Source organism: Tripterygium wilfordii, chromosome 13 (assembly GCF_013401445.1).
Source record: "Tripterygium wilfordii isolate XIE 37 chromosome 13, ASM1340144v1, whole genome shotgun sequence".
Classification (NCBI taxonomy): domain Eukaryota; kingdom Viridiplantae; phylum Streptophyta; class Magnoliopsida; order Celastrales; family Celastraceae; genus Tripterygium; species Tripterygium wilfordii.
This window is the reverse complement of record NC_052244.1, coordinates 12414136-12437817: the sequence shown is the minus strand read 5'-3', so window position 1 is coordinate 12437817 and position 23682 is coordinate 12414136. Positions and strand designations below refer to the sequence as shown.

The window sequence follows — 23682 nt, the reverse complement described above, 5'->3', positions numbered from 1 at the left end:
ATAAAAGTGATATTACCCTTCTCTTTAATGGTTATTAGTTGTACGTTTTTCGATTTTCTATGTTTATCTTTTCAAAACGCTTGGGGGACATTTGATTTTCTATGTTTATCTTTTCAAAACGCGTGCTAGACATTTGATTTCTATGTTTATCTTTATTGGTTATTAGTTGAGATTTAATGTTTAATATTAATTATGACGTTTCGATTTTTGATAAGCATTAAATACAGTGGAGTTAATACTTAGGATTCTTCCTATATATATAGCACTATCAAACAAAACACTCGAACAGATATCATAAACACTCGGACAGATATCATACACACTCGAACAGATATCCTATAATACTCGAACATATGTAATACAACACTTGAACATATATCCTAAAATACTCGAACAGTTATACTAAAACACTCGAACATATGTAATATAATACTCGAACAGATATCATAAACACTCGAACAGTTATCCTAAAACACTCGAACATATGTAATATAATACTCGAACAGATATCATAAACACTCGAACAGTTATCCTAAAACACTCGAACATATATAATAAAAAATAAGCCATATTTTTAAATACTATTATCCGGATAAAAGTGATATTACCCTTATCTTTAATGGTTATTAGTTGTACGTTTTCCAATTTTCTATGTTTATCTTTTCAAAACGCGTGGGATTAGTTGAGATTTAATGTTTAATATTAATTATGACGTTTCGATTTTTGATAAGCATTAAATACAGTGGAGTTAATACTTAGGATTATTCCTATATATATAGCACTATCTACGGGAAAGATATACATCAACCGAAAAGAGAAATCTCCTTTTTGTATAATATGACATCCTCTCGGACTGCTGTCAACACCTTGAGGAAGGAACTGGAGGAGGCATATGAAGACCTGGAAGATCACGAAGCTAAGATTGCAGAGCTTACTAAAGCTCTCCAATCTGCTGGGAGTTCATTGTCCCAGCTCCATGAGCTAGCTGAGAAGCGAGCTATGGAGCAGGACACCCATAAACTCCAGGACTCCCTCCTTGATCTATCTGTTTTGATCAAGGAGGTTTTAGATAAAATAAGTGAAAAATTGAACATCTGGAGTTAGGTTGTAATAAAAAATTTTATAAATAAAATTTCTATTTCCGTTACATTATTTGTTTCATTTAATATCTGTTGCAATATTTAACCTGTTGAAATATTTACTCGAACACACATCAATAATACTCGAGCATATATCACATAAAACTCGAACATATATCAAATAATACTCGAACAGATATAAGTAAATACTCGAACATATGTCCAATAATAGACGAACATATGTAACAAAATACTCGAACACATATGAAAGATACTCGAACATGTGTAACAATATACTCGAACACATATCACATATTACTCGAACATGTGTAACAAAATACTCGAACACATATCACATATTACTCGAACATGTGTAACAAAATACTCGAACACATATCACATATTACTCGAACATATATCAAATAATACTCGAACAGATATAAGTAAATACTCGAACATATATCCAATAATAGACGAACATATGTAACAAAACACTCGAACACATATGAAAGATACTCGAACATGTGTAACAATATACTCGAACACATATCACATATTACTCGAACATGTGTAACAAAATACTCGAACACATATGAAAGATACTCGAATATGTGTAACAATATACTCGAACATGTGTAACAATATACTCGAACACATATCACATATTACTCGAACATGTGTAACAAAATACTCGAACACATATCACATATTACTCGAATCATTTAGGTTCAAATTTAATTCATAGAATTTGAAGAGTTCGAGTAGTAACCGTTTTAGCTTCCCCACGTTCTTTTAAAATAACTACCCACTTATTAGAACGTTGTTCCTTCAACTATAAATAGGACATAGGAAGAAACTGTTTAAGGTCATCCTTCCTTTATCCTCTTAAATCAAAGATCACCCATCTCGATCTAAAATGAGTTCTTCTCATCCAACTTCTTCAAAGAGAGCAATAAATGAAGAGGAAGACCCCATTCCTCCAAAGAGAGCAAAGACTGAAGACCCGTCTTCTTCAAAGAAGACAGGGATCCAAGAGAAAGGTTCCACTTCGACGAACACCGAGGAGCCTGAAGACCCTATCGTCGACATATTCACTGTATCTGAGGAGTTATATAGAGAAAATCCTGAGAACTCCATTGAAGGGTTGAAAGAACTACTGAAGGAAGCCGAAAGCAACCTTCAGAACGAATATGAACGTAACCAGTCCTACACGGACGTGCTCCGTTCAGTGAGGGATGCATTGATCAGAATTCGTGACAATGCATGGGGTCACGCTCGAGGCCAAAATGCTTATCGGCTACAAGAGTCCCTTTTGGACCTTGCAGCCCATGTTGGAACTGCAATGAATGACATAAACGATGTAATCCTTACATGGGCACGTTAGAGTTTATTTCACCTAATGTCAATTTTTATCAAATATTTCCTTTATCATTCTGTGAAGTCAACAAATACTCGAACATCAATAAACAAAAACTCGAACAGATATATCGATAAATACTCGAACATCAATAAACAAAAACTCGAACAGATATATCGATAAATACTCGAACAGATATCAACTAATACTCGAACAGATATATCGGTAAATACTCGAACAGATCTCAACAAATACTCGAACAGATATATCGGTAAATACCCGAACAGATCTCACTCGAACATATCTACAAAAAAACTCGAACATCAATAAACAAAAACTCGAACATCTATCGGTAAATACTCGAACATATCTCAACTAATACTCGAACAGATATATCGGTATATACTCGAACATATCTCACTCGAACATCTATCAGTACATACTCGAACAGATCTACAAAAATACTCGAACATCAATAAACAAAAAGTCGAACAAATCTCAACAAATACTGGAAGAAGAACATAAACTGAATCAAATGAATATGGTGTGTATACGATTGAATGCAAGGTAAGAGAGTTCTAACGAAGCCTATATACCATGCGAACTTAAAAATCACTCACTTGGGGTTATTAATGTCGATATAGAGCAAGAATGACGGCAGCGATGGGAACGCCGATAAGGCTGAAGAATGCCCAAGCCTAAACCCCAGACCTCTTGAAGAAACACCCGAAGATTTGGTGCGGCAAATAAACACCGGTAAATGTCAGGAATGGAGTTTCGGTAAATCGGATTTTGGTTTTTCTCGATGGGTTACGGATGTCTCTGTCTGCTGTGGGATGTGAGTGGCATTGATGTGTATTGTGGTATGTGATAAGGGTATTTCAGTCAGAAAAAAGCAAAAAAGTGTTAGATTTCATGTTTTTAAAAAAGTGGGTTAGTTTTCAAAATTTGGTTTAAAAAAGTGTTACTTTTCCGAAAAACCCTTGGAGTTTTGGACCCTTGCCGGCGGGATCAGAGACAGTCCTCCGGTGACTAATCAGCAAGACCCACGGCCCCATCTTAATGAGCCCAATTAGCGGTCCCAGGTTTGGCCCACCGCTCTAATTGAGTGCCAGAGGCCCAGCGGTGAAGTCATATCTTTGCTGGGCCTGATTTCATCTGACTTCCTTTTTTTTTGAAATACCTTCAGAAATTTGCTTCTGATTTGAATTGAATTATTGAATATTCATGTGTCTAATCCAACCGATTAATCGAGTCACCTCTCGTTGGTACTTCATTTGACTTATCCATATTATAAACTCTAGTAAAATTCAACAATGTAATCAACATCGTCCACCTGACAAATTTGACCAACGGAACGGAAGTACATGTCCTTAATTTTGATATCCATAATTGTCCATAAAAGTGATATGAGGAGAAGTGTGGAGACCATTTATAGACACTAAAATTATGGACTCGTATCATTTTGGTTTGACCAAACCAAACTACCAAAGCATAATATGTGATCACAAGATATTACTTTCAATGGTAATCGAATTCAGTACTTTCCAAATCCATACAATTCAATACCTTTGGAATCCATACGATTTGGTCTAATAGAAATTCACCCATATCACCTAAGTTATTCCAATACCAAAACAAACCTTCTCTTTGATCTATCAAATCAAATGGTAAATTGATTCAATTTTCAAAAATCAAAACAAGAACGAAAAATGAATATTTACCCAATTCATATAAGAATGCATAAATGGTATGTTCTTGTATGTGTATACATCTCGAAGTTGTCAATTTGCAAATCACGGGGGAACGTCAGCATTGCTTCACATGCCCATTTTGGATACGCGGATATACTTGCACCGAACATACGACAACCACGAGCCCTCCCTGAGCAGATAAAGAAATATCAGGAACCTCACCTACCCTCTCTAAGCAATAAGCATATACTGAGCACGGAACACTTTCTTTAGATCTCGCTGTTGTCAAAAGTTGTTCCATCATTTTCTTCTAAAGTTTGTGACCTGGGATTCTTCTGAATGATGGGTATGGTCAACACGAATCGAATTCCTTCTCTTTATTCTGATTTCTGGTGTGGGTTTTTGACTCTGATTTTGTTCTTCTGCTTTTGTTTTGTGGGTTATTCGTTTTCAGCGTCTGGGAACCCTTTCAAGAGCATATTAAAGACACTTGAGAAACCAGAGGGTGGTGAATTTGGCAAGTACTACAGCTTGCCTGCTCTCAATGATCCCAGGATTGGTCGGTTACTTCTGATTCTCTAATCTAGTTTTGATTGAAGTTGTAATTCATCATATTGGATCTCAATCTTATCATTGTTAGATTTTGGAGTTTTGGATTCTGAGGTTTGCGAGTTCATGTTCTTGCAGAGAAACTGCCATACTCCATTCGAATTCTATTGGAATCAGCTATCCGGAATTGTGATGAGTTCCAAGTTAAGAGTAAGGACGTTGAAAAGATCATTGATTGGGAGAACACTTCTCCTAAGCTGGTTGAGATCCCTTTCAAGCCAGCTAGAGTGCTTTTGCAGGTACCCAATGCCGGAAATTTCAATATGCCGTTTCCTGTATTTGGTGGTGATTTACTGGTGGTGTTAATTGCTATTGTTATTTCTCTTTGTGGTTTTTAGTATGATGACCTTTGAATGACAGTCTTGTCATATGGTTTATAGGATTTCACTGGTGTTCCTGCTGTTGTGGACCTTGCCTGCATGCGAGATGCAATGAACCGTCTTGGGGGTGATTCTAACAAAATTAACCCTTTGGTGAGCTTCACACTCTATAAATGAATAGATTGGATTGGGATTTATACTTCTGCCGATCGTATTAGGTGGAATTGTATTGGAACTATTTATTTTCTGTGTTGGATTAATGTGTAGAATTTGTGAATGCAGGTTCCAGTAGATCTTGTCATTGATCATTCAGTACAGGTTGATGTGGCAAGATCAGAAAATGCTGTAAATGCAAATATGGAACTTGAGTTCCAAAGAAACAAAGAAAGATTTGCTTTTCTTAAATGGGGTTCAAATGCTTTCCATAACATGCTTGTCGTTCCCCCTGGATCAGGGATCGTTCACCAGGTGAATTGACATTTTGCATTAGGTTAATTATAAACTCAGGTGGTTTTTGTTGTCTGTTCAGCTATGTTGTCCAATGAACCCTGGTTACTCATATTATGTGGCTTTTTATAATGTGCTCCCTCTGTTCTTTAATGTTTTAATTTTTTTTTTCTTCTACATAGTTCCCACTGTATAACGCTATTGATTTTTTTTTGTGTGGTTATTTCCAGGTCAATTTAGAATACCTTGGGAGAGTCGTCTTCAACACAAATGGTTTGCTATACCCCGATAGTGTTGTTGGAACAGACTCACACACAACCATGATAGATGGTTTAGGTGTTGCTGGCTGGGGAGTTGGTGGCATAGAAGCAGAGGCTGCAATGCTTGGACAGGTAAGGGAATTTGCTCTTTTGTTCTGTTGCTACATTTTTGTGACCATACTTTTTAATTAATTAAATGTGGTACACTAAGCTCCATCTCGCAAACTAGTTCATGAAGGATTTGATGTTTGCTAATATGCCCATAATTTCGGCAGTACTGAACTTACTCTTTGTTCTTTTGCAATATTTTGCTGTGGAATGTAGCCTATGAGCATGGTCCTGCCTGGTGTGGTCGGGTTTAAATTACTGGGAAAACTGAGAGATGGTGTGACAGCTACTGATTTGGTTTTGACTGTAACTCAAATGCTGAGGAAGCATGGTGTTGTTGGGAAGTTTGTGGAGTTCTATGGTAAGCTCATTAGTACGATAACAGTCTTGTTTTTTTTAATCATTTATGGTTGTCGTTGGCTCGTTGCTTCTTACATCCTTGTTGTTGCTGCTTACTCATCGTTGCAGGTGAAGGCATGAGCGAACTGTCATTAGCAGACCGTGCCACCATTGCAAACATGTCTCCTGAATATGGTGCAACCATGGGCTTCTTTCCCGTGGATCATGTCACACTTCAGTATCTGAAACTGACTGGCAGAAGTGATGAAACTGTAAGTGATAGATTGCAACTTTATTTTGTGATCGAAAATGGGTATGTCTTGATGGACTAAAACTGCAGGTTTCTATGATAGAGTCCTATTTGCGGGCAAACAAAATGTTTGTGGATTACAGTGAGGTAAACGAAGTCACATTTACTTTAATTTTCTCTCTAATGTATTTTAATGCAATTTGATGGTGTTGTGGTTTCTCGTTGACAAACTGTTTTCTGAGATCAGCCTCAGGGTGAAAGAGTGTACTCTTCATATCTTGAATTGAATCTTGAGGATGTGGAACCCTGTGTATCTGGGCCAAAGAGGTTTGAAATTTTCATTTGTGCACACAATCATAATTAACTGCATTCCATTTGTTATGCCCTGCCTCTAACCATCAGACCTACGCAGGCCACATGATCGAGTTCCCCTGAAAGAAATGAAAGCAGATTGGCATTCGTGCTTAGACAGCAAAGTTGGATTTAAGGTTAGAATCTTTACAAACTGAAACAGATTCTGGTGTCATGTCATGGATATAAAACACTGCACGCAGTAGAAGAGGCCTTGTTTCCTGTTTTGGATTATTCTGCAACAACCAAGGATGTAAAAAATTTATCTCCATGTGATTCTGAATAGAAACGTTGTTATTCCGAAAGATAAAAAAGGAAGAAGCTCTTGCATAAGCTATTTGGTGAAGATTTGGCAGCATACATGGTTACATTGAGCCACCGGACTTAAATTTGGTTGAATTGTTATAATTATGAGATCTGCATAGTATAGCATATATTTTATCTTATACAACTCTTACCTATTGTCTGGGTCAGGGAAAAATTCATTGAAGGAATTGTTCAGTCTATAAAGGGTTGGTATAAAAGATTTTGGACTTCTGGTGCTAGGAATTATACATCATAGATTAGAAGAACGCCTGTTGCTTGAATCATGGACATCATTTTATTTTAGTGCTTCATCTTTCAACCAGCCCAAATTCCTTCTGATTCAGCCCACACAAGAGTTATCAGAATGGTTATTTTCTCTCTGCTTACTTGCATTTTATTTGCAGGGATTTGCAATTCCAAAGGAATCTCAAAGCAAGGTCGTAGAGTTTGAATTCCATGGTACTCGGGCACAACTTAGGCAGGGTGATGTTGTTATAGCAGCTATCACCAGTTGCACGAATACCTCAAACCCAAGTGTGATGCTTGGAGCTGCTTTGGTTGCCAAGAAAGCGTGTGAATTAGGTTTGGAGGTCAGATGTCTTTTCTTTAGAATTCTACATCAAGTTAGTTTATATTGATTGTTTTCATTAGAATCACTTAAACATAGAATACAATTATTCAGCAGGATCTCTGGTATGCGTGCTTCTGTATTGGTCAATCACAATTCTGAATCATGTTTCCTCTGTTATTAGGTAAAACCCTGGATTAAGACAAGTCTTGCTCCTGGTTCTGGGGTTGTTACTAAGTACCTGCAGAAGAGGTACTCTTGCAGAATCCAATATACTGCATGTTAAAACTTTGTGCCATCTGTTAGTAATTTTCTGGAATTGGTATTTCTTCCACAGCGGATTGCAGAACTATTTGAATCAGCTAGGGTTTCATATAGTTGGATATGGATGCACCACGTGCATTGGGAATTCGGGAGATCTTGATGAGTCAGTGGCATCAGCTATTGCAGAAAATGGTAACTTTCTTCCGTTGTCAGCAGTCTTTATTCTTATCCGTCTTGTAAATTGTAAAATTGGCTAAGGTGGGTAACTTGCATATATTTTGCAGATATTGTCGCTGCTGCGGTATTGTCTGGGAATAGGAACTTTGAGGGTCGTGTGCATCCTTTAACTAGGGCCAACTACCTTGCATCACCTCCGCTTGTGGTTGCCTATGCCCTCGCTGGCACGGTATGCAACTTATATTAATTTTGTACTATTTGCTTCATGGTAGTTGTGTACAATAGTAGTTTCTGGCATAGATGTTGATATGGTTGAAGATATGTCTACTCTGTTAAACATATAACTAAGGGACACTGCTGCAGGTCGATATTGATTTTGGAACAGAACCAATTGGTGTAGGAAAAGATGGAAAGAATATATTTTTCCGGGACATCTGGCCATCCAACGAAGAAGTAGCAGAAGTGAGCTTTTAAGCCTGCTCTAATTTAATCTCATTAGTTTGGACAAAAGTGGATATTCACCTTAACTTGCATCATCTACAGGTTGTACAATCGAGCGTGCTGCCTGATATGTTTAAGGCTACATATGAAGCAATCACCAAAGGAAATCCCATGTGGAATCAGTTATCAGTACCCTCTGGCAAGCTTTACTCATGGGACCCAAAATCTACTTATATTCATGAGCCACCGTATTTTAAAGAAATGAGCATGTCTCCTCCAGGCCCATTTGGAGTGAAGGCTGCTTACTGCTTACTCAATTTTGGAGATAGTATAACGACAGATCATATATCACCAGCTGGTAGCATCCATAAAGACAGTCCTGCTGCCAGATACCTAATGGAACATGGGGTTGATAGAAGAGACTTCAACTCTTATGGAAGTCGTCGTGGCAATGATGAAGTGATGGCAAGAGGCACTTTTGCCAATATTCGAATTGTCAACAAGCTGTTGAATGGAGAAGTTGGGCCTAAAACAGTTCACATTCCCACAGGAGAGAAACTATCTGTGTTTGATGCAGCCATGGTAATTTCTCATTAATTCCTCTGATTTCCCATTACCAACTTCTGCCTTACAGTCAAACAAAGAAGCCTTGAGGCATGCCCAAAAATAGATACCCCCTTATGAGATCATAAATTTGAGAGTTGCGTCGGTATACTTAAAATGTGGAAGTTAATAGATGCATTGCCCGCCTTTCACTGTAGTCTGTTCGCTGGGATATATATTGGTGCCCTGTATAAAAATAGATTATTTTTGTCCTAAAAATTGACATATTCTAGTCCAGGTATTAAAACTGCGTTTTCTTGGTTTTAAATTCTTCATAATTTCCTTTGTTAACAGAGGTACAAGAGCGAGGGCCAAGATACAATTATTTTGGCCGGTGCTGAGTATGGAAGTGGAAGTTCTCGTGATTGGGCTGCCAAGGGTCCAAAGCTACTGGTACAATATTTTACAGCATCAAACTCCATCGTATACAATTCTCACGTATCTTATCGCTTTTGTAATATCTCCATAAAAATGCCATCCTCATGCAGGGTGTGAAGGCAGTGATAGCAAAAAGCTTTGAGCGAATTCATCGCAGTAATTTGGTGGGAATGGGCATCATTCCGCTATGCTTTAAATCTGGAGAGGATGCTGAGACCCTCGGCTTGACCGGCCATGAACGTTACAGCATTGATCTTCCAAGCAGTATTAGTGAAATTAGACCAGGCCAGGATGTCAAGGTGGAGACCGACGGTGGCAAATCATTCTTGTGTACCCTACGTTTTGATACAGAGGTACTAGGACAGTCATATAGCTCTCTTTGCTTTAAAATCCATCTTATCCTTATAATTATCTTGATCGTTCGACTTCATTCATTGTTGCCTCTTCTGGTTTGCCACAGGTGGAATTGGCTTATTTTGACCATGGAGGCATCTTGCAATATGCCATCAGGAACTTGATCGATGCTAAACATTGAATCAGCAAGAACTAATTTTATCTCTTGATGCCAGATTGAGCTTTGGAGAAATTGTGTCAATTTTGAAGTTTTTCTCTTACTAATAAATCAGAGGAATATCTGAATGCTTTTGACAAAGTCGATTTGAGATATAAAGGAACTGTCATTTTTCATTTTATTCCTCTTTTTTATTGATGGGGATTAGATGATGTATCTTCTTCCTCTTGTTTCTGGTTGAAGCAATTGAATCTGCTGCACTTTAAAATGGAAGATCCATTTTATATAACGACTCTATCCAATATGAGCTTAAACTGACCTGTGCTTACAGAAATTTCTCTCATGACGATAAGTGATAAATTGGGTCAAAATTCATGCGTGGCCACAAGGGTATAAAAAATCACCAAAAAAAGTATCACCAAGAAAAAGTAGCAAAAGGGAAATTATTTTGTTTAAATTCAATCTATAGAGTTGTACAACGAGCATAACATACATTCATTACATCATAGTTCTTGCTTTCCCATTTAGCAAAGAAGATGTCTCCATGAACAACCAGTGTCAACCTTATTTGATTCTCCGAGTACCCATTGAACATACAGCACCTTATTTGATCAGTCATGTTTGAAAGGCTCCAACAAAAAAGTGCACGTACGGATGGCAGAACATCAGCAAGGTTGAGCTTCTTACAAAATCATATGAGCTGAATTCTTTGCTGAGACACAACTTACTTCGCAGCAACTAGGTGAAGCCAAATTTTTAACCTGCCAAGGGGAGAATGTTAACGTTGATGTAGTTCTCTGTAACATGGATCATTCAAATAGTAATATGTTGGCCCATAGTGTCTATTCTGATACCTTTCAGGCGCAACTTAAATCTTGTACTCATTGACACGCATCCATTTTGTAGCCGACCATTTGTTACCATTAATCAGTGGGCAACCACCTGGCAAAAAGTCATTAGGCAAAATAGAGCTCGTACGTAACTTCCGTGAATAATGAATGGAAAAACTTGCAGAAGACAAACTCACAAAAAGATGTCATAGGGTCAGAATAAGGAGATGATGCAAAAGCGCACACGAGGGAATCCGTACCCTCACACCCAATTTCAAATACTATCTCCACACATATCAGCAATAACACAAATTGAATGAAACTAACCATGCAAACTTGATGGATCTAGTGTGCCATCAGGCTTCATGCTCCAAAAAAGCAATGCGTCTCCCATTTTTGGTTTAACAGAAAGCCCCCTTTTCCCGCACTCAGATAATTCATTCCAGTAGGACAAAGTACTAAAATTGCCTATGGCAGCAGGGAACACTGTCTCGCCACCTTCTTCAACATCTGACCTGTGTTATTAATAAACAAATACAAAAAAAAAAAAAAGAAACCATTATCGATAAAGCACATATTGAGAAACGTCAGGAGTCAATGAGAAACAAGGTGGACAGTTCGCACAACTTACAGGTACATAAGAACCGTAGCTATACGTTGACCCCCGTTCTTTGTGCTGTACTCATCCCTGAAGTAGTCAAAGTGAGGCTCATACTTTTGTCCAACCTCATAGTGGAGTATTTGTAGTCCTTCACCATGCTCTGCAAATTGCATTTCCCAATTAAGTGATTGCTTGTGCATGGTAAAATAACTAACCAACAACAGATAGACCGAAAGGCACTTGGGGCGGACTAGTTGAAGTAAAGATAAACTTCAAGTGAATCATATTGGAGAGAATTCTTGATTCTTAAAAGAGGGTCTCACCCATTAATGATTCAAAATGGTGAATTGTTCCATATTGTGGCAGTGGCAGCGACATAGTTAAAGAGGTAAAGCTGGTTGGGATGGTTGTGGCAAATGCCCCATCATATCATCAATTCAAGTATCAAAGTTGATTTATAAGTGGAGGAACGACTGAGTTTGTAGCTGCTATTCAGCACCATTTTGGTCATGTACACTGGAAGAAAGAAGCTACGGGTACCCTAGGTATGGAAGTGGGCAGCCTACACAAGTGACGATTATTTCATCAATTTTGAATGCTCCCAACTCTTATTGAAAAATATTTCATCATCAAGTGGAAGGCCTGTCAAAGTTAATTCACATTTGCAGAAATTAGTTTAATCAATAATTAGTAGCAAGAAGAATTTTATTTCCAGTTTTAATAGGAAAATCTTTGCCCGCCTCAACCATTGCTGAGCTCCATAATAGCATTCTCACATCCCTTTCTTAATCATCATGCAAACAAGTTAATGACTCGCACATATCTTACCTAAAAACACTAAATCATATTCCTTCAATGCCTATGGAGTGGAATTAAAGAAAGAATTTTGGCAGAACTTGACAACGAAAACATAATTGTATAAGGCAACTTTAAACAAAAAAGGAAGAGCTACAATGAAAACAAAATCTGTAGAATATACAAAAAAGAAATAATATAGAGATATAAAAGCCAAAACTGCATACCTACAGGTATGAAGGTAAAGTCTGCAATCTTTTGCTCAATATTCCTAATCATTTTATCACGTCCTCTAGTTAAGAATGTCCCAAAGCTTGTGCGCACCCTACCATCAAAGGTATAAGTCAAAGCGTCACATATTAGTAAAGTGAAATGTTGAGATCATCCACAAGAATAAACTCGAGCAACACATGAAAAATGGTAATTACTGCACACCTGCTATCCTTACTCTTTCCAGTTTCACTATCAACAACTGTTGACTTTTGCATATGAGGCTTGGCAAGATTGATGAGATACTCAGATTCCTCCTTGGTCTTCAAAAACATTCACCAAATTCAGTAATTGCCTACACTAGCTGAGGCTTATTTCAAACAGAAATGCAGAAGGAGAGAATCACAACCATGGCCCAACAAATTAAATATTCCATCACAACACGCACAACCCCATTGGCTGAGAAAATAATCAGATAGCTATTAACATCAATCATGATGAATTAAAATTACAAGCCTCGGAACGACCCTTGCATCCAACTTTCTGGCATTAAGGGCCCTCCTCGACTGCAAGCCTTCCCTCTGGAGTGTCTACTCACATTGTATATTACTACTTTTAAGTATTTCAAAAGAAGGCCTAGGTTGAAAGATGAATTATAAAGGAACAAAACAGTGGCATCCATGGCCTTCACTGAACCTGATGACCATATGTAGATTTGAGACACAAATGCAAGTCTGGAACATAAAGATCATATTTTGAAGATTTTTAAAAATAAAAAAGAGCTCATCACTATAAAAATCATAAAAATAATAGTGCAACTGGAGGCTGGAGCTACATTACAGATCCCTAACATCCACAAATAAAGCAGAAATACTAAACTGGGAAAACTAACCAAGAAATTATGATACACGAAGGCTCTAGGCTCCCAAGAGATCACTTCCACCCACTGCTCTTCTCTCTCCTCATCTCCCTCCCTCCTGCATCCCAAGAAAAAACAATCAAAATATTCACCAGATTGCACCTTACAAACAGACCACCACACACTAATAAACACAAACCTGTCGGCATTCCTCCGTGCAATTGAGTTGAGATCGTTAGCTCTGGAAGATTCTCCTGAGTAACTGGGAATCGAGAGGATCCCGAGAACGAGGAGGATCAGGATCACGAAAGTGAAGATGAGAAGCATAGTGAGAGCAAGAGTCGACGACGGCGACTTCCGCGTCGACATGCGAGAGTGCCTCGGCTTCACCATTGTTTGAGAAACTGAAGTCCGAGATGCAGTCTGTAAAAAAACTCGAATCTTGGAAAGTCGATCTCGAAACCCTAAGCAGAATTTGAAGACTGAGACCTGGACGATTGACAGAGAACAGTACGCGATCTTTCTGATTTTTTATAACTAATTATTTTCGTGTTTGTCAGTTGAAAAGTCTGCGCGCGCGCGTATAAAGCTTCCATTAGTGGATACTTCAGAACAGAGGCCCACAAGCGGCCCAATGGTTCCGACGCCCCAACTAAACAAGAAAAGAAACAGAGAAGCCGCAAATCATTGGGCCCAATGAGCCCATAATAGATGGGCTAAGAGGCCCGTTAGAAAAGAGTATGGAGTGGAGGTATGGGTTATTGGATTCACTTCAACCACCTCTGTTCCAACTTGCAAGCACGCTCAGCTCTCTCGCTCTCTCTCTCACACAGATAATGCTTGAAGCTCAGCTATGTCTACGTACAGGGTCGGGTTTCGGAGCCTTCTCGGACCAAGCGTATTCGACTCGCTGCGTGAAGTACTCATTCACAGGTTCTTCATCGTTTCGATTGTCGTTTCGGTTCGGGTTTAAGACGACGCCGTTACGAGGAGGCCCTAGGTCAGCCCTCATCTCCTGCAACTCTTCTTATCGCGGTGGCTTCTTCGGTGCACGATCCGGTAATGGCGATGATCACGACTATCTAGAAGCCTCCATCCTCGTTCCAGGTCCTCCCCTTTATACCTTTTATATGCGTGGTTTTTTTTTAATTTCTATTTTCGGTTCGTTTTGATTAGTTTTCAATTGTTGCTGTCACTGCATTGAATTAATTTGAATTAATTTTTCTCAATAAAGCACTCATTTTTATGGTCTTTGGTGATTATTTGATTGATAAAACGCCTCTTTTGGATTGGATAATCTGCAATTACGGATTGAAATCCGTGCATCCAAGAGCTTTCAATTGAAATCTGTGCATCCAAGAGCTTTCAATGTCAATGTAAAAATGAAAATGAGTTGAAAAAGAAGTTTGATTTGATGGTAGATGGCCACACAAACTTAACTCGTATAAGAGATAGCTACTTATCTTGGTAAATCTCGTTTGCGTGTAGAGTATTTGTGCTCGCAGATATAATACTGGCGTTTGCTGATTTTCTGCTGTTTTCATCATTAATGTTACCGTCCTTATAGTTAGTGAGATTTCTTGGGATGTATATTGAGACTTGAGAGGGTGATTTGTGAATGTTTTTGACACTTTTTATTGCTCACTAGTCTGATTTGAGTGAATAAGACTTGCACTAGTGCAGAAACAATTTCACACTATCGCATGCGGAAGCAAGGATTTGGGGAGCAGTTTAAACGGCCACCTTATGGTAAATTGTCTTTGTCTATCGTCCAAGCAAAGGAACCGAGAGTCCGTACAATAGAAGAAGATTTTCTTCGCCGATTTCAGAGTCCCACAATTTTTCTTAAAATTTCTTGTGATGGAGATTTTTTGCTCCCAATCAGTGTAGGTATACCAAAATAATCTCTAGCATCATCATTTTGTCGATGTCAATATACTTATGTCTCGGTCGATCAGCATCTGATGAGTGCTATATGTTTGATATTGCAGGGGAATTTGCAATTCAAAAACTTATAGATACCTTACAGGAGAATGCTAATGGGGTAATTTCTATTAAATTAGTAATAATTTTCTATCTCTTCACTTTATATTTACTCTTAAATATAATTTTCTGTTGCAGGAGTGTCCAGATCAATTCGAGCTCATTAGAGATGTATCAGAAAGACTTGGATGTAATGTAAGGAGCTGATTTTCTCATGTGTTTGACATATGTTGAAATAGTGTTTCTTTTGTCTCCCTTCATCACTTTATCTACGATACTCAGAAAGGGTTTCCATTAACATGGGAATACAAGTTTGGACATATCTCAATGAAACAATAAATGTTAGAAAGATGATAGTTTGGCTCAGAGTTTCAACATTCTCTGGGTATAATTGGGCCTGTCAACATTCTCTGTGAGATTATTTAGTCGTTAAAGAGAAACTGAATGACCCCCTCGGTGAATGGTGATTGGCCTTTACTTTGGGTAACTTCTACTTGAGTACTTCATTCATGCTAATCGCACATGTTGTTGTTAGCTGGGACTTCAACTCAATACTTTAAATGACTTCTCTTAATAAATGTTAAAGCATAGGGATATTCAGTTTAACTGATTTATTCAACCTCTTCAACCCCACCATTGCCCGGGGTTTTGTTTCCTTCATTTCAGGTGAAAGTGGTGAGAATCGTCGAGCGAGTGTTAAATACTTACTTTGCAAGGATATATTTTGGCAAGGTAGTTTATCAATTGAATAGTCTCACTATTTTTAGAGAAATTGATAAACTTTTTGGTTATGTTAAATCAGTTTTATGATATATGCAGCAGGGGGGAAATGAAATTCTAAGTGTTGATGCACGACCTTCAGATGCCATGATTATTGCAAACCGATGCAGGGTATCTATCTGTACACCATTTTTGCAGAATGCTTACATTAGTCTGTTGGAACTTTGTCTTGTTTTTTTTTTTTTTTATGTTTTGGACAAGTTATTATGATTTTAGTGAAAAACTTAACAATCAAGCTGCATTTAGATTGCTTCAGTAAAATATTTGGTGTCCAGGATTATTTAAGTTTAACTTGAAGTCCTGAACGGACTACCTTTCATGATTAATTTAATTGTGTTGGATCTGATCTTTGTTATAATCAAAGCATTAGTCAAAACCATACACAAATATAAGTATATTACCTGAAATTTTGTTCGTGAATGCTGCTGTAAATTTTATTTGAAAGGTGAAACCCTTTTCATGCAGGCACCAATATATGTAAGTAAAGAGATTGTCTTCACTGATGCTATAAGACTTGGCTATGGGATTAGCAGAGTGCATGATAGAAAGCCTACTTATGATGTATCTCTTGACAGGTATGTTCGGTGCTTAACTTTTCAGCCTTCACTATTACATTTATCCCTTTTGTTGTAACTCTAAGCATTAATTGTACCATGTCCAGTGCCATTGATGGTCCTGATCCGTTAGCTGAAGAACTCGGTCTTCTTATGAATATGAATTTAGCTGCCAAAGAAGAAAGATACAAGGATGCAGGTATTATTGATAGAACAGAATCAGAATCAATCCATTATTCTGATACAGATTTATCTTACAAATGGCCATCGACTGTTCACATATTTTATAACTTTTGATAATAGGGATTGTTTACAGATGGGATTATTGACAATATCCGTGTTACTTTAAATCTCTGGTGCTCCCATTCTTGTAATAACCTCTTTGAGGCCATTTGTTTCACCCCTTTCTAATCTTTGGTGCACCTTTGTGGTGCCTATTCTATAAAATTCTTTTCCATTCAAAGAAAAAAAAAAGAGAATGTTCATCACTATTAGTATTATTTATCATTGATTTCTGGTTTGTGCAGCCATGTTGAGGGACAAACTAATGAAGCTTCGCTACAATACATGAATACTAACTAAGTCTAAGGTATATCCAATTTTTAATGCTCCTGTGTTCATGGGTTATATGACTGTCTTACATAACTTGCATTTATCTCAACGAACTTTCTTGAGGACTCTTTTGCCAAGAGAAGGAGAACATCCACAGTGTTTGCATTCTTGCCACCTTTTCTAAGGTGTATCGCCTCAGAGATGGCAGATGAATACTTGTCAGATAACAGATATGGCCATATGGGCACCCTTTGGCATAGCTTTCCATTAGGCATATCCGAGTAAAAGGAGCAACATGAGGAATCTGTGCCTAAAAGGAATTTGGAATATGTGGTATGTGCAGACTAAACTTTGTGGTGTAGTACTTAAATTAGATTTATATGATATAGATCAGCTCTCTGCCTCTCTCTATCTGGCATAGATAGTATTTCCCTTGTCGGTACAAAACTGGTTTTCGTGTAATTTTTAGTGCGAGAGTTAAAAAAAAATGAACGTCAAGAAAGAATGAATTATTTTCTGTTTATACTGATGTAAAACACTTCCTTGTAAGATTTTGGTTGAAGGAAGGAAACTTGTGTATGTAACTCCCAATTTTCTGAAGAGAAAGTTGTTCCCGTGCTTCTCTTTGCTGATACATGTAGCAGTTGATGTGTTACTCAAAATGGTATTGTGAATAACAAGAGATAAGCCCATGTAATTGCGGAAGATGGATTTTGCAGAAAGAACCCAGCCAATCCTTTTCTTTTACCAGTGAAAATTTTACAAAAGCTGCGGTAACAAGAGTGTTACCACCTTCCAAATGAAGATAGAATCATAGGGCATTGTTACTTATTCTTTTTGCCCAATAAAACTTAAAAACTGTTGTTGAGATTGATATCAAAAGCTTCATCTGAGCAGTTTATGGATTCTGGGGCGATGAAGTCGTTTCGGTTTCAGTATCCTCTCCCCATCTCCCCAAAGTGCATAAGCTTCTTCTCCGTGCACGGCATCATCACCTTTCAACAAGTCTTCTTCATCCATCCTAAGATTCACAAATCGGCTTATGAAGATGCATATAAAGCTTGTCATGACAACATTCCATGCAGTAACAAAGGCTATTCCCAGCAGCTGATAACCCATTTGTTTTAGACCATCATCAAGTTTTCCATCTTTGAAGCTGTAAAACAAGCCTGTGCCATATGTGGATGCTGGGTACATGAGCTTTACTAGTCTTGGATTAGCCAAGAGACCAGAAAGGATACCCCCTAAAACACCAGCCACAGCATGAGTGTGGAAGACCCCTAATGTGTCATCCACACTTTGAAAAAGTGCTGCTCTCCTGTGCACTACCATCATTGAGTACCATGTAAGTGAACCAGATGACATTCCCATCAGAATTGCAGCCCATGAGTCCACAACTCCTGCTCATTTGATCACAACATTGTGTTACAAACATCAAAAAGACCAAATGGAGACAAAACCAGTGATATTGATAAAGCTAACCTGCTCCAGGAGTGATGCAGACAAGACCAGTGATCATCCCCTGGACTGCCCCAATTACAGAGCTTTTCTTGTACACAATCATGTCAAAGGAAACCCAGATCATGAGGCTGGTGGCTGTGCATACATGGGTGTTGAGAATAGCTATAGGTGCAATCAGACCAGCAGCAAATGGAGAACCACCATTGAAACCTGTCCATCCCAGCCATAGAAATCCTGCACCTCCCAACATGTGAATGATGTTGTTTGGTGGGAAATGTTGCCTGTCATGTGAATGCCTTGGTCCTACCTATATAGGTGAATCACCAGCAAACCAACCAGTCAGTCAAAATTATACCATAATCCAATTCCCAGGGCTGGAAATTCTGCCATTGGATCACAAGATAGGATCATCAAATCAAACCTTTTAAATTTCAGAAAAAAAAAAATCCACATTAAAATTGGAGAGTTTAAGTTCAATCTTACCCAATACGCAGCAGTGAAACCAGCAACCCCAGATGAAAGATGAATCACATATCCTCCAGCATAATCAATAATGCCCTTCTCAAGAAACCCATCCCCCCAAATAGTGAAAGCTCCAATGGTGTAACTAAATGTGAGCCAAAGAGGCACAAACAACATCCAAGCATAGAAATTCATCCTCCCTAGCAATGACCCACCAAGCAATATCACAGAAAGAGCAGCAAAAGCAAATTGAAAAAACACAAAATCTGCCATTGGCATAAACCCAATCTTGGTTTTTAGTAGAAGATAATTGGGTGAAAGTGCAAAATTAGGCTTCCCCATGATTGGGCTGATTCTAGTCCCAAATGACATGTGATGAGCCCACAAGACCCAACAGATCAGCACCGCAGCAAAAGCATAAAGGGCCATGAAAGCAGAATTCACAGCCCATTTTTTCTTCACCATGCTCCCATAGAGGATCACAAGGCCAGGAACACTCTGTAAACCCACCATGGTTGCTGCTGTGAGTTGCCATCCATTGTCTGCCTTGTTGTTCCAATCTGGAGATGCCTCATCTGGTGCAAGCGCCAATGGTAATGCAAAATACTCATAATCTGAAAAATTCATACTTTCTCGGGTTATTTTCCGGGAAAATTTTGGACAAGAATGGAGGAGATCACAATAAATGGAGACACCCATTTTGGAGTTTATTGATTGGTGAGCCTTGAATTAATCTCCCATTTTGTTAATTTTCAATTAGTCATGTACAAGGTGATTCATCCTCTAACATTCCTTGCTGTCTATAGCGGGGTTTTATCCGAAGATTCAATCGATGAATCTTGAGAGAATACATGTTTATCAACTCTCTTTCAATTCAGACATCGATGGATTTTACGCGCTTTGTTTGCCATTTTTAACAGACACCATCACACACTGCATTCACATCAACACCGAAGCCTGCTTAATTCACTGTAGTCGACACTGTTTTACATTGTAAATATTAATTTATGTTATCCGCAATTCATACTCGTTATTCTTTGGTTAATTCGCCAAACAGATATCAAAGACAGCGATTTATGTTATACTCAAAAACACATTTTAATATATGATTTAATACAAATTTGGGGGAGAATTTATGATTTAAGTTTTGGTTTTGTTTGATTGAATACACATAAGGTAAGTAATTGCTCCAACAATTAATGTCTTTCGTTCCCATGAAATTATAAAAAAATAAAGCCTATATGGGCTTATGCATTTGTTTGATACCCTTTCTTGGCTTATTGGCAATCTTTATATCATTGGGTGGAGTAGAGATCAGTCAAGTTCTCTGTGACCAATGTAGTTGCTACTTTGATTATATATTAGCTTTGGTTTGTATTTATTTATTTATTTTCCTGGATTTTATATATGGTTTATGGATATGCTTTGGGTTGTTTGTGCCTTAGCTTATGTAAAATATGCAAGATCCAGGATTTTGAAGTAAAATCTTGCTAGACATGTCGTATGCAAGAACATAGCATGCCTTGATCCGTGCCTAATTGCTAACAGTAATTAAGTGCTCAATGTTAGTACTAATTTTTTGTAAGTTTGCATGCAGTGTGGTTAAAGCATGATGTATTATGATTAATTATTCATGGTTTTTGGGACTTAATTTGTCATAAATTCTTACAACTATGATGACACATTGACACTTGTGGGATGGATGAGCATGTCCTCCAAATGATGAATCTATCTGTTAAACTGAAAGCTTATAGAGATGAAGGTGGAAGAATACATGGTTACACAAGGTGTCTGGGCCTTCTCAGGCTATTAAGGCCCATAAAGGGAAACTGGGTGATTCGGGGATGGGCCTGGAGTTGATGGGGGGAATAATGGAGTTAGGCCCAGGTTTTGTGCTTTGGTAGTCGCGGTTTTAAATGCTCATGCAGATTGCAGAGCCCCTCCCTCTCTCTCTCTCTCTCTCTTCTTAAATCCTTCCTCCACAGACAGTATTCTCACCCTCTCTCTCTTTCTTCCTCTCTCAACCCTCTGTGTTCTCTCTTCTGTAAAGAAACGTAATTGTTGTAAAAAATAAAGTGTATTTTCATTATGATGTAAACCGATGTTATATACAAGAGTGAGATCATTCTAACTCCTAGAAATTAGCTTCCATGACATATGTTTTCCTATTCTAAGTATTACAGTCAACGTATATGATTACCATCAATCAAGGTCTGGTCACTCCCCTTTAATCTAGTGAATCTTCGTTAACTGGCAAATCTTCCTTAATAGATAAAATTGCCAGCTAGCGGTTCTGTCCCGTTGATCTAGTCATCATAATTAGCTGCTTGATTAATGGAGGAATATTAGTATAAAGTTGCCAGCTAAGTAATAGGCAAGAGTCAAGCAACAACAGTAGGAGAATAATCCTTAATACTCCCCTTCAAGTTGGAATAGATATTGATCATTCCTAACTTGCATAATAAATTTGAAAATTGCGGGAGACCCAAAGATTTGGTAAATATATATGCTGGCTGCTTCAATGTGGATATGTGAAAGGTGTTAATTGTTCCAGTTTGTATCTTCTCTCTCACAAGATGACAATCTATCTCTATATGCTTAGTACGCTCATGAAACACAGGATTGGAGGCAATGTGAAGAGCCGCTTTATTGTCGCAATACAGTCTGACCGCCTGTGGATGTCTTACTCCCAAATCATGTAGAACATATTTAAGCCAAGTTATTTCACAAGCAACTGATGCCATAGATCGATATTCTGCTTCCGCACTGGAGCGTGATACTGTGGTTTGCCTCTTAGTTTTCCATGAGACGAGTGAGTGACCGAGGAAGATACAAAAACCTGTTGTAGATCTTCGTGTGTCTTGGCATCGGGCCCAATCTGCATCACAATATGCATTCAACTGTAATGAACTATTTGCAGCAAGAAAAATTCCTTGTCCTGGCGTATGTTTAAGATAGCGTAAGACTCGGTGGGCTGCTTCTAGATGTGGGACCCGAGGCTTGTTCATAAATTGGCTAAGGATGTGCACTGCATACACCAAATCTGGCCGTGTGATGGTTAAATATATTAGCCTCCCAACAAGTCGGCGATAAGAAGAAGGATCTTTAATGTACTCGCCTTCATCCTTGCTAAGTGATAGATTTTGTTCCATTGGTGAATTTGCAGGCTTGACTCCCAAGTATCCAGAATCATCTAATATTTCAAGTGCGTATTTTCGTTGAGAAAGAGCAATTCCTTTTGTGGATCGCGCTATTTCCAATCCCAAGAAATACTTCAGATCACCCAAATCTTTTAACTTGAAATGTTGCATGAGATGAGCCTTTGTGTCTTCGATATATTGTAAATTATCGCCAGTTAAAATAATGTCATCCACGTATACAAGTAGGGCAGTGAGAGAATTCCCACGGGTTCGGACAAACAATGAGTGATCTGATCGGGAGGAATGAAAACCGGCATGTTTGAGAGCAGAGGACAGTTTGATAAACCATTGACGAGAAGCTTGCTTGAGGCCATATATAGACTTGTGTAGCTTGCATACTCGTGTCTCCCCTTTTTGTCCGAAACCGGGAGGAAGGGACATATAAACATCCTCGTCGAGATCACCATGAAGAAAGGCGTTGCTAACGTCGAGTTGGCGAAGAAACCAATTCTTGGTGGCAGCAATGGCAAGTAAAAGACGGACGGTGACCAACTTGGCAACCGGTGCAAAAGTTTCCCGATAGTCGAACCCTTCAATTTGACTATAACCATTGGCAACCAAACGAGCTTTGTAGCGATCAATAGTGCCATCAGGAAGAAATTTGATTTTGTAAACCCATTTGCAGCCGACAGCTTTCTTGTTTGAAGGTAAGGATTGAAGAGACCAAGTACCATTTGCCGTGAGGGCATGAAGTTCGTCATCCATGGCAGCACGCCATTTGGGATCCTGAATTGCTTGGGCAAAGGAAGTGGGTTCCCTGACAGCTGAAATGGAAGCGGCAAAAACACGGTGTGCAGGAGAGAGTCTATCATAAGTAATACAGGTAGATAAAGGATAAGAGATACCTTTGTGTTCAGTCGACACTGAGTTGGACGAAGGGAGAGACCGAGACGGTAAGGAAGCCTCTACGTGGTAATGCTGAAGATAGCTGGGTGCTTGAGTTGATCGGCGCAACCGTGGTGCAGGAGAAAGAGAGACTGGAGGAGAGGGAGGCAATAGGTGGTGTAACGGCAGAAGAAGAAAGGTCAGAATCGGGGATGGGGGTTGGTGTGGGGACAAGAGTAGGAGGAGAGGTTGGTTCAGGTGGGGAAATGAGTGGGGCAGGTGTGTGTAAAGGTGTCGAAGAGGGAGAAGAGGCAGCATGTGTCCAATCTTCATAAGGAGGAGTGGATAGAAGTCGGGAGGGTGGATGTGTTTGGTGGGGAATTGAGGGATAGTGAGGGAAAATATGTTCATGGAAAATGACATCTCTTGAGAGAAAAATTTTTCCTGTATCTAATGCATATACCCGGTAACCTTTGGTGGCATAGGGATAACCAAGGAATAAACAGGG

General features: G+C 38.6%; 4 protein-coding genes across 9 annotated transcripts; 2 read left to right on the top strand and 2 right to left on the bottom strand.

Moving 5' to 3' along the window:
• Positions 1 to 4245: 4245 nt before the first annotated feature.
• On the top strand, positions 4246 to 10243 carry LOC120012880 (aconitate hydratase 1). Its single transcript, XM_038864419.1, has 20 exons — positions 4246 to 4476; positions 4585 to 4689; positions 4818 to 4978; positions 5120 to 5212; positions 5342 to 5527; positions 5737 to 5898; positions 6091 to 6235; positions 6343 to 6485; positions 6554 to 6610; positions 6711 to 6790; positions 6876 to 6951; positions 7525 to 7710; positions 7873 to 7940; positions 8026 to 8144; positions 8237 to 8358; positions 8493 to 8591; positions 8673 to 9152; positions 9468 to 9566; positions 9662 to 9904; positions 10012 to 10243. The coding sequence occupies exons 1-20, from the start codon at positions 4470 to 4472 to the stop codon at positions 10084 to 10086; spliced, it is 2706 nt and encodes a 901-aa protein (XP_038720347.1). The 5' UTR covers positions 4246 to 4469; the 3' UTR covers positions 10087 to 10243.
• Positions 10244 to 10487: 244 nt separating this feature from the next.
• On the bottom strand, positions 10488 to 13908 carry LOC120012881 (probable prolyl 4-hydroxylase 10). The gene is made up of 8 exons (XM_038864420.1): positions 13557 to 13908; positions 13391 to 13475; positions 12724 to 12821; positions 12516 to 12613; positions 11524 to 11653; positions 11220 to 11407; positions 10917 to 11004; positions 10488 to 10823 (listed from the first exon to the last, which is right to left on the bottom strand). The coding sequence occupies exons 1-7, from the start codon at positions 13748 to 13750 to the stop codon at positions 10931 to 10933; spliced, it is 867 nt and encodes a 288-aa protein (XP_038720348.1). The 5' UTR covers positions 13751 to 13908; the 3' UTR covers positions 10488 to 10823; positions 10917 to 10930.
• A 237-nt stretch (positions 13909 to 14145) lies between these two features.
• LOC120013662 (bifunctional nuclease 2-like) lies at positions 14146 to 17828 on the top strand. 6 transcript variants are annotated; one of them, XM_038865547.1, is made up of 10 exons: positions 14146 to 14464; positions 15041 to 15247; positions 15349 to 15401; positions 15479 to 15535; positions 16007 to 16072; positions 16160 to 16231; positions 16586 to 16695; positions 16782 to 16873; positions 17202 to 17263; positions 17412 to 17828. In XM_038865547.1, the coding sequence occupies exons 1-9, from the start codon at positions 14194 to 14196 to the stop codon at positions 17243 to 17245; spliced, it is 972 nt and encodes a 323-aa protein (XP_038721475.1). In that variant the 5' UTR covers positions 14146 to 14193; the 3' UTR covers positions 17246 to 17263; positions 17412 to 17828. The 6 variants fall into 6 exon arrangements, with proteins under 6 accessions (XP_038721475.1, XP_038721476.1, XP_038721478.1 ...); XM_038865548.1 differs by having other exon boundaries at positions 17350 to 17828; XM_038865550.1 differs by having other exon boundaries at positions 16163 to 16231; positions 17202 to 17828.
• Positions 17829 to 17944: 116 nt separating this feature from the next.
• LOC120013661 (ammonium transporter 2 member 3-like) lies at positions 17945 to 20058 on the bottom strand. The gene is made up of 3 exons (XM_038865545.1): positions 19171 to 20058; positions 18709 to 18994; positions 17945 to 18626 (listed from the first exon to the last, which is right to left on the bottom strand). Exons 1-3 carry the CDS (start codon positions 19846 to 19848, stop codon positions 18112 to 18114), a joined length of 1479 nt encoding a protein of 492 aa, XP_038721473.1. The 5' UTR covers positions 19849 to 20058; the 3' UTR covers positions 17945 to 18111.
• Positions 20059 to 23682: the final 3624 nt, after the last annotated feature.

Excerpts from the sequence above, each read along its gene's own strand:
- LOC120012880 (XM_038864419.1), top strand. Across the intron at positions 6,952-7,524 it reads ACAGCAAAGTTGGATTTAAG|GGATTTGCAATTCCAAAGGA; the intron begins GTTAGAATCTTT and ends TTTTATTTGCAG. Across the intron at positions 9,153-9,467 it reads CTGTGTTTGATGCAGCCATG|AGGTACAAGAGCGAGGGCCA; the intron begins GTAATTTCTCAT and ends CTTTGTTAACAG.
- LOC120012881 (XM_038864420.1), bottom strand. The coding sequence starts at position 13,750 with ATGGTGAAGCCGAGGCACTCTCGCATGTCGACGCGGAAGTCGCCGTCG. Across the intron at positions 12,614-12,723 it reads GGAAAGAGTAAGGATAGCAG|GGTGCGCACAAGCTTTGGGA; the intron begins GTGTGCAGTAAT and ends CTTTGATGGTAG. Across the intron at positions 11,654-12,515 it reads CTTTACCTTCATACCTGTAG|AGCATGGTGAAGGACTACAA; the intron begins GTATGCAGTTTT and ends TGCAATTTGCAG.
- LOC120013662 (XM_038865547.1), top strand. The coding sequence starts at position 14,194 with ATGCTTGAAGCTCAGCTATGTCTACGTACAGGGTCGGGTTTCGGAGCC. Across the intron at positions 14,465-15,040 it reads AGCCTCCATCCTCGTTCCAG|AAACAATTTCACACTATCGC; the intron begins GTCCTCCCCTTT and ends GCACTAGTGCAG. Across the intron at positions 16,232-16,585 it reads TTATTGCAAACCGATGCAGG|GCACCAATATATGTAAGTAA; the intron begins GTATCTATCTGT and ends CTTTTCATGCAG.
- LOC120013661 (XM_038865545.1), bottom strand. The coding sequence starts at position 19,848 with ATGGGTGTCTCCATTTATTGTGATCTCCTCCATTCTTGTCCAAAATTT. Across the intron at positions 18,995-19,170 it reads GTTTCACTGCTGCGTATTGG|GTAGGACCAAGGCATTCACA; the intron begins GTAAGATTGAAC and ends TCACCTATATAG. Across the intron at positions 18,627-18,708 it reads CTGCATCACTCCTGGAGCAG|GAGTTGTGGACTCATGGGCT; the intron begins GTTAGCTTTATC and ends TCAAATGAGCAG.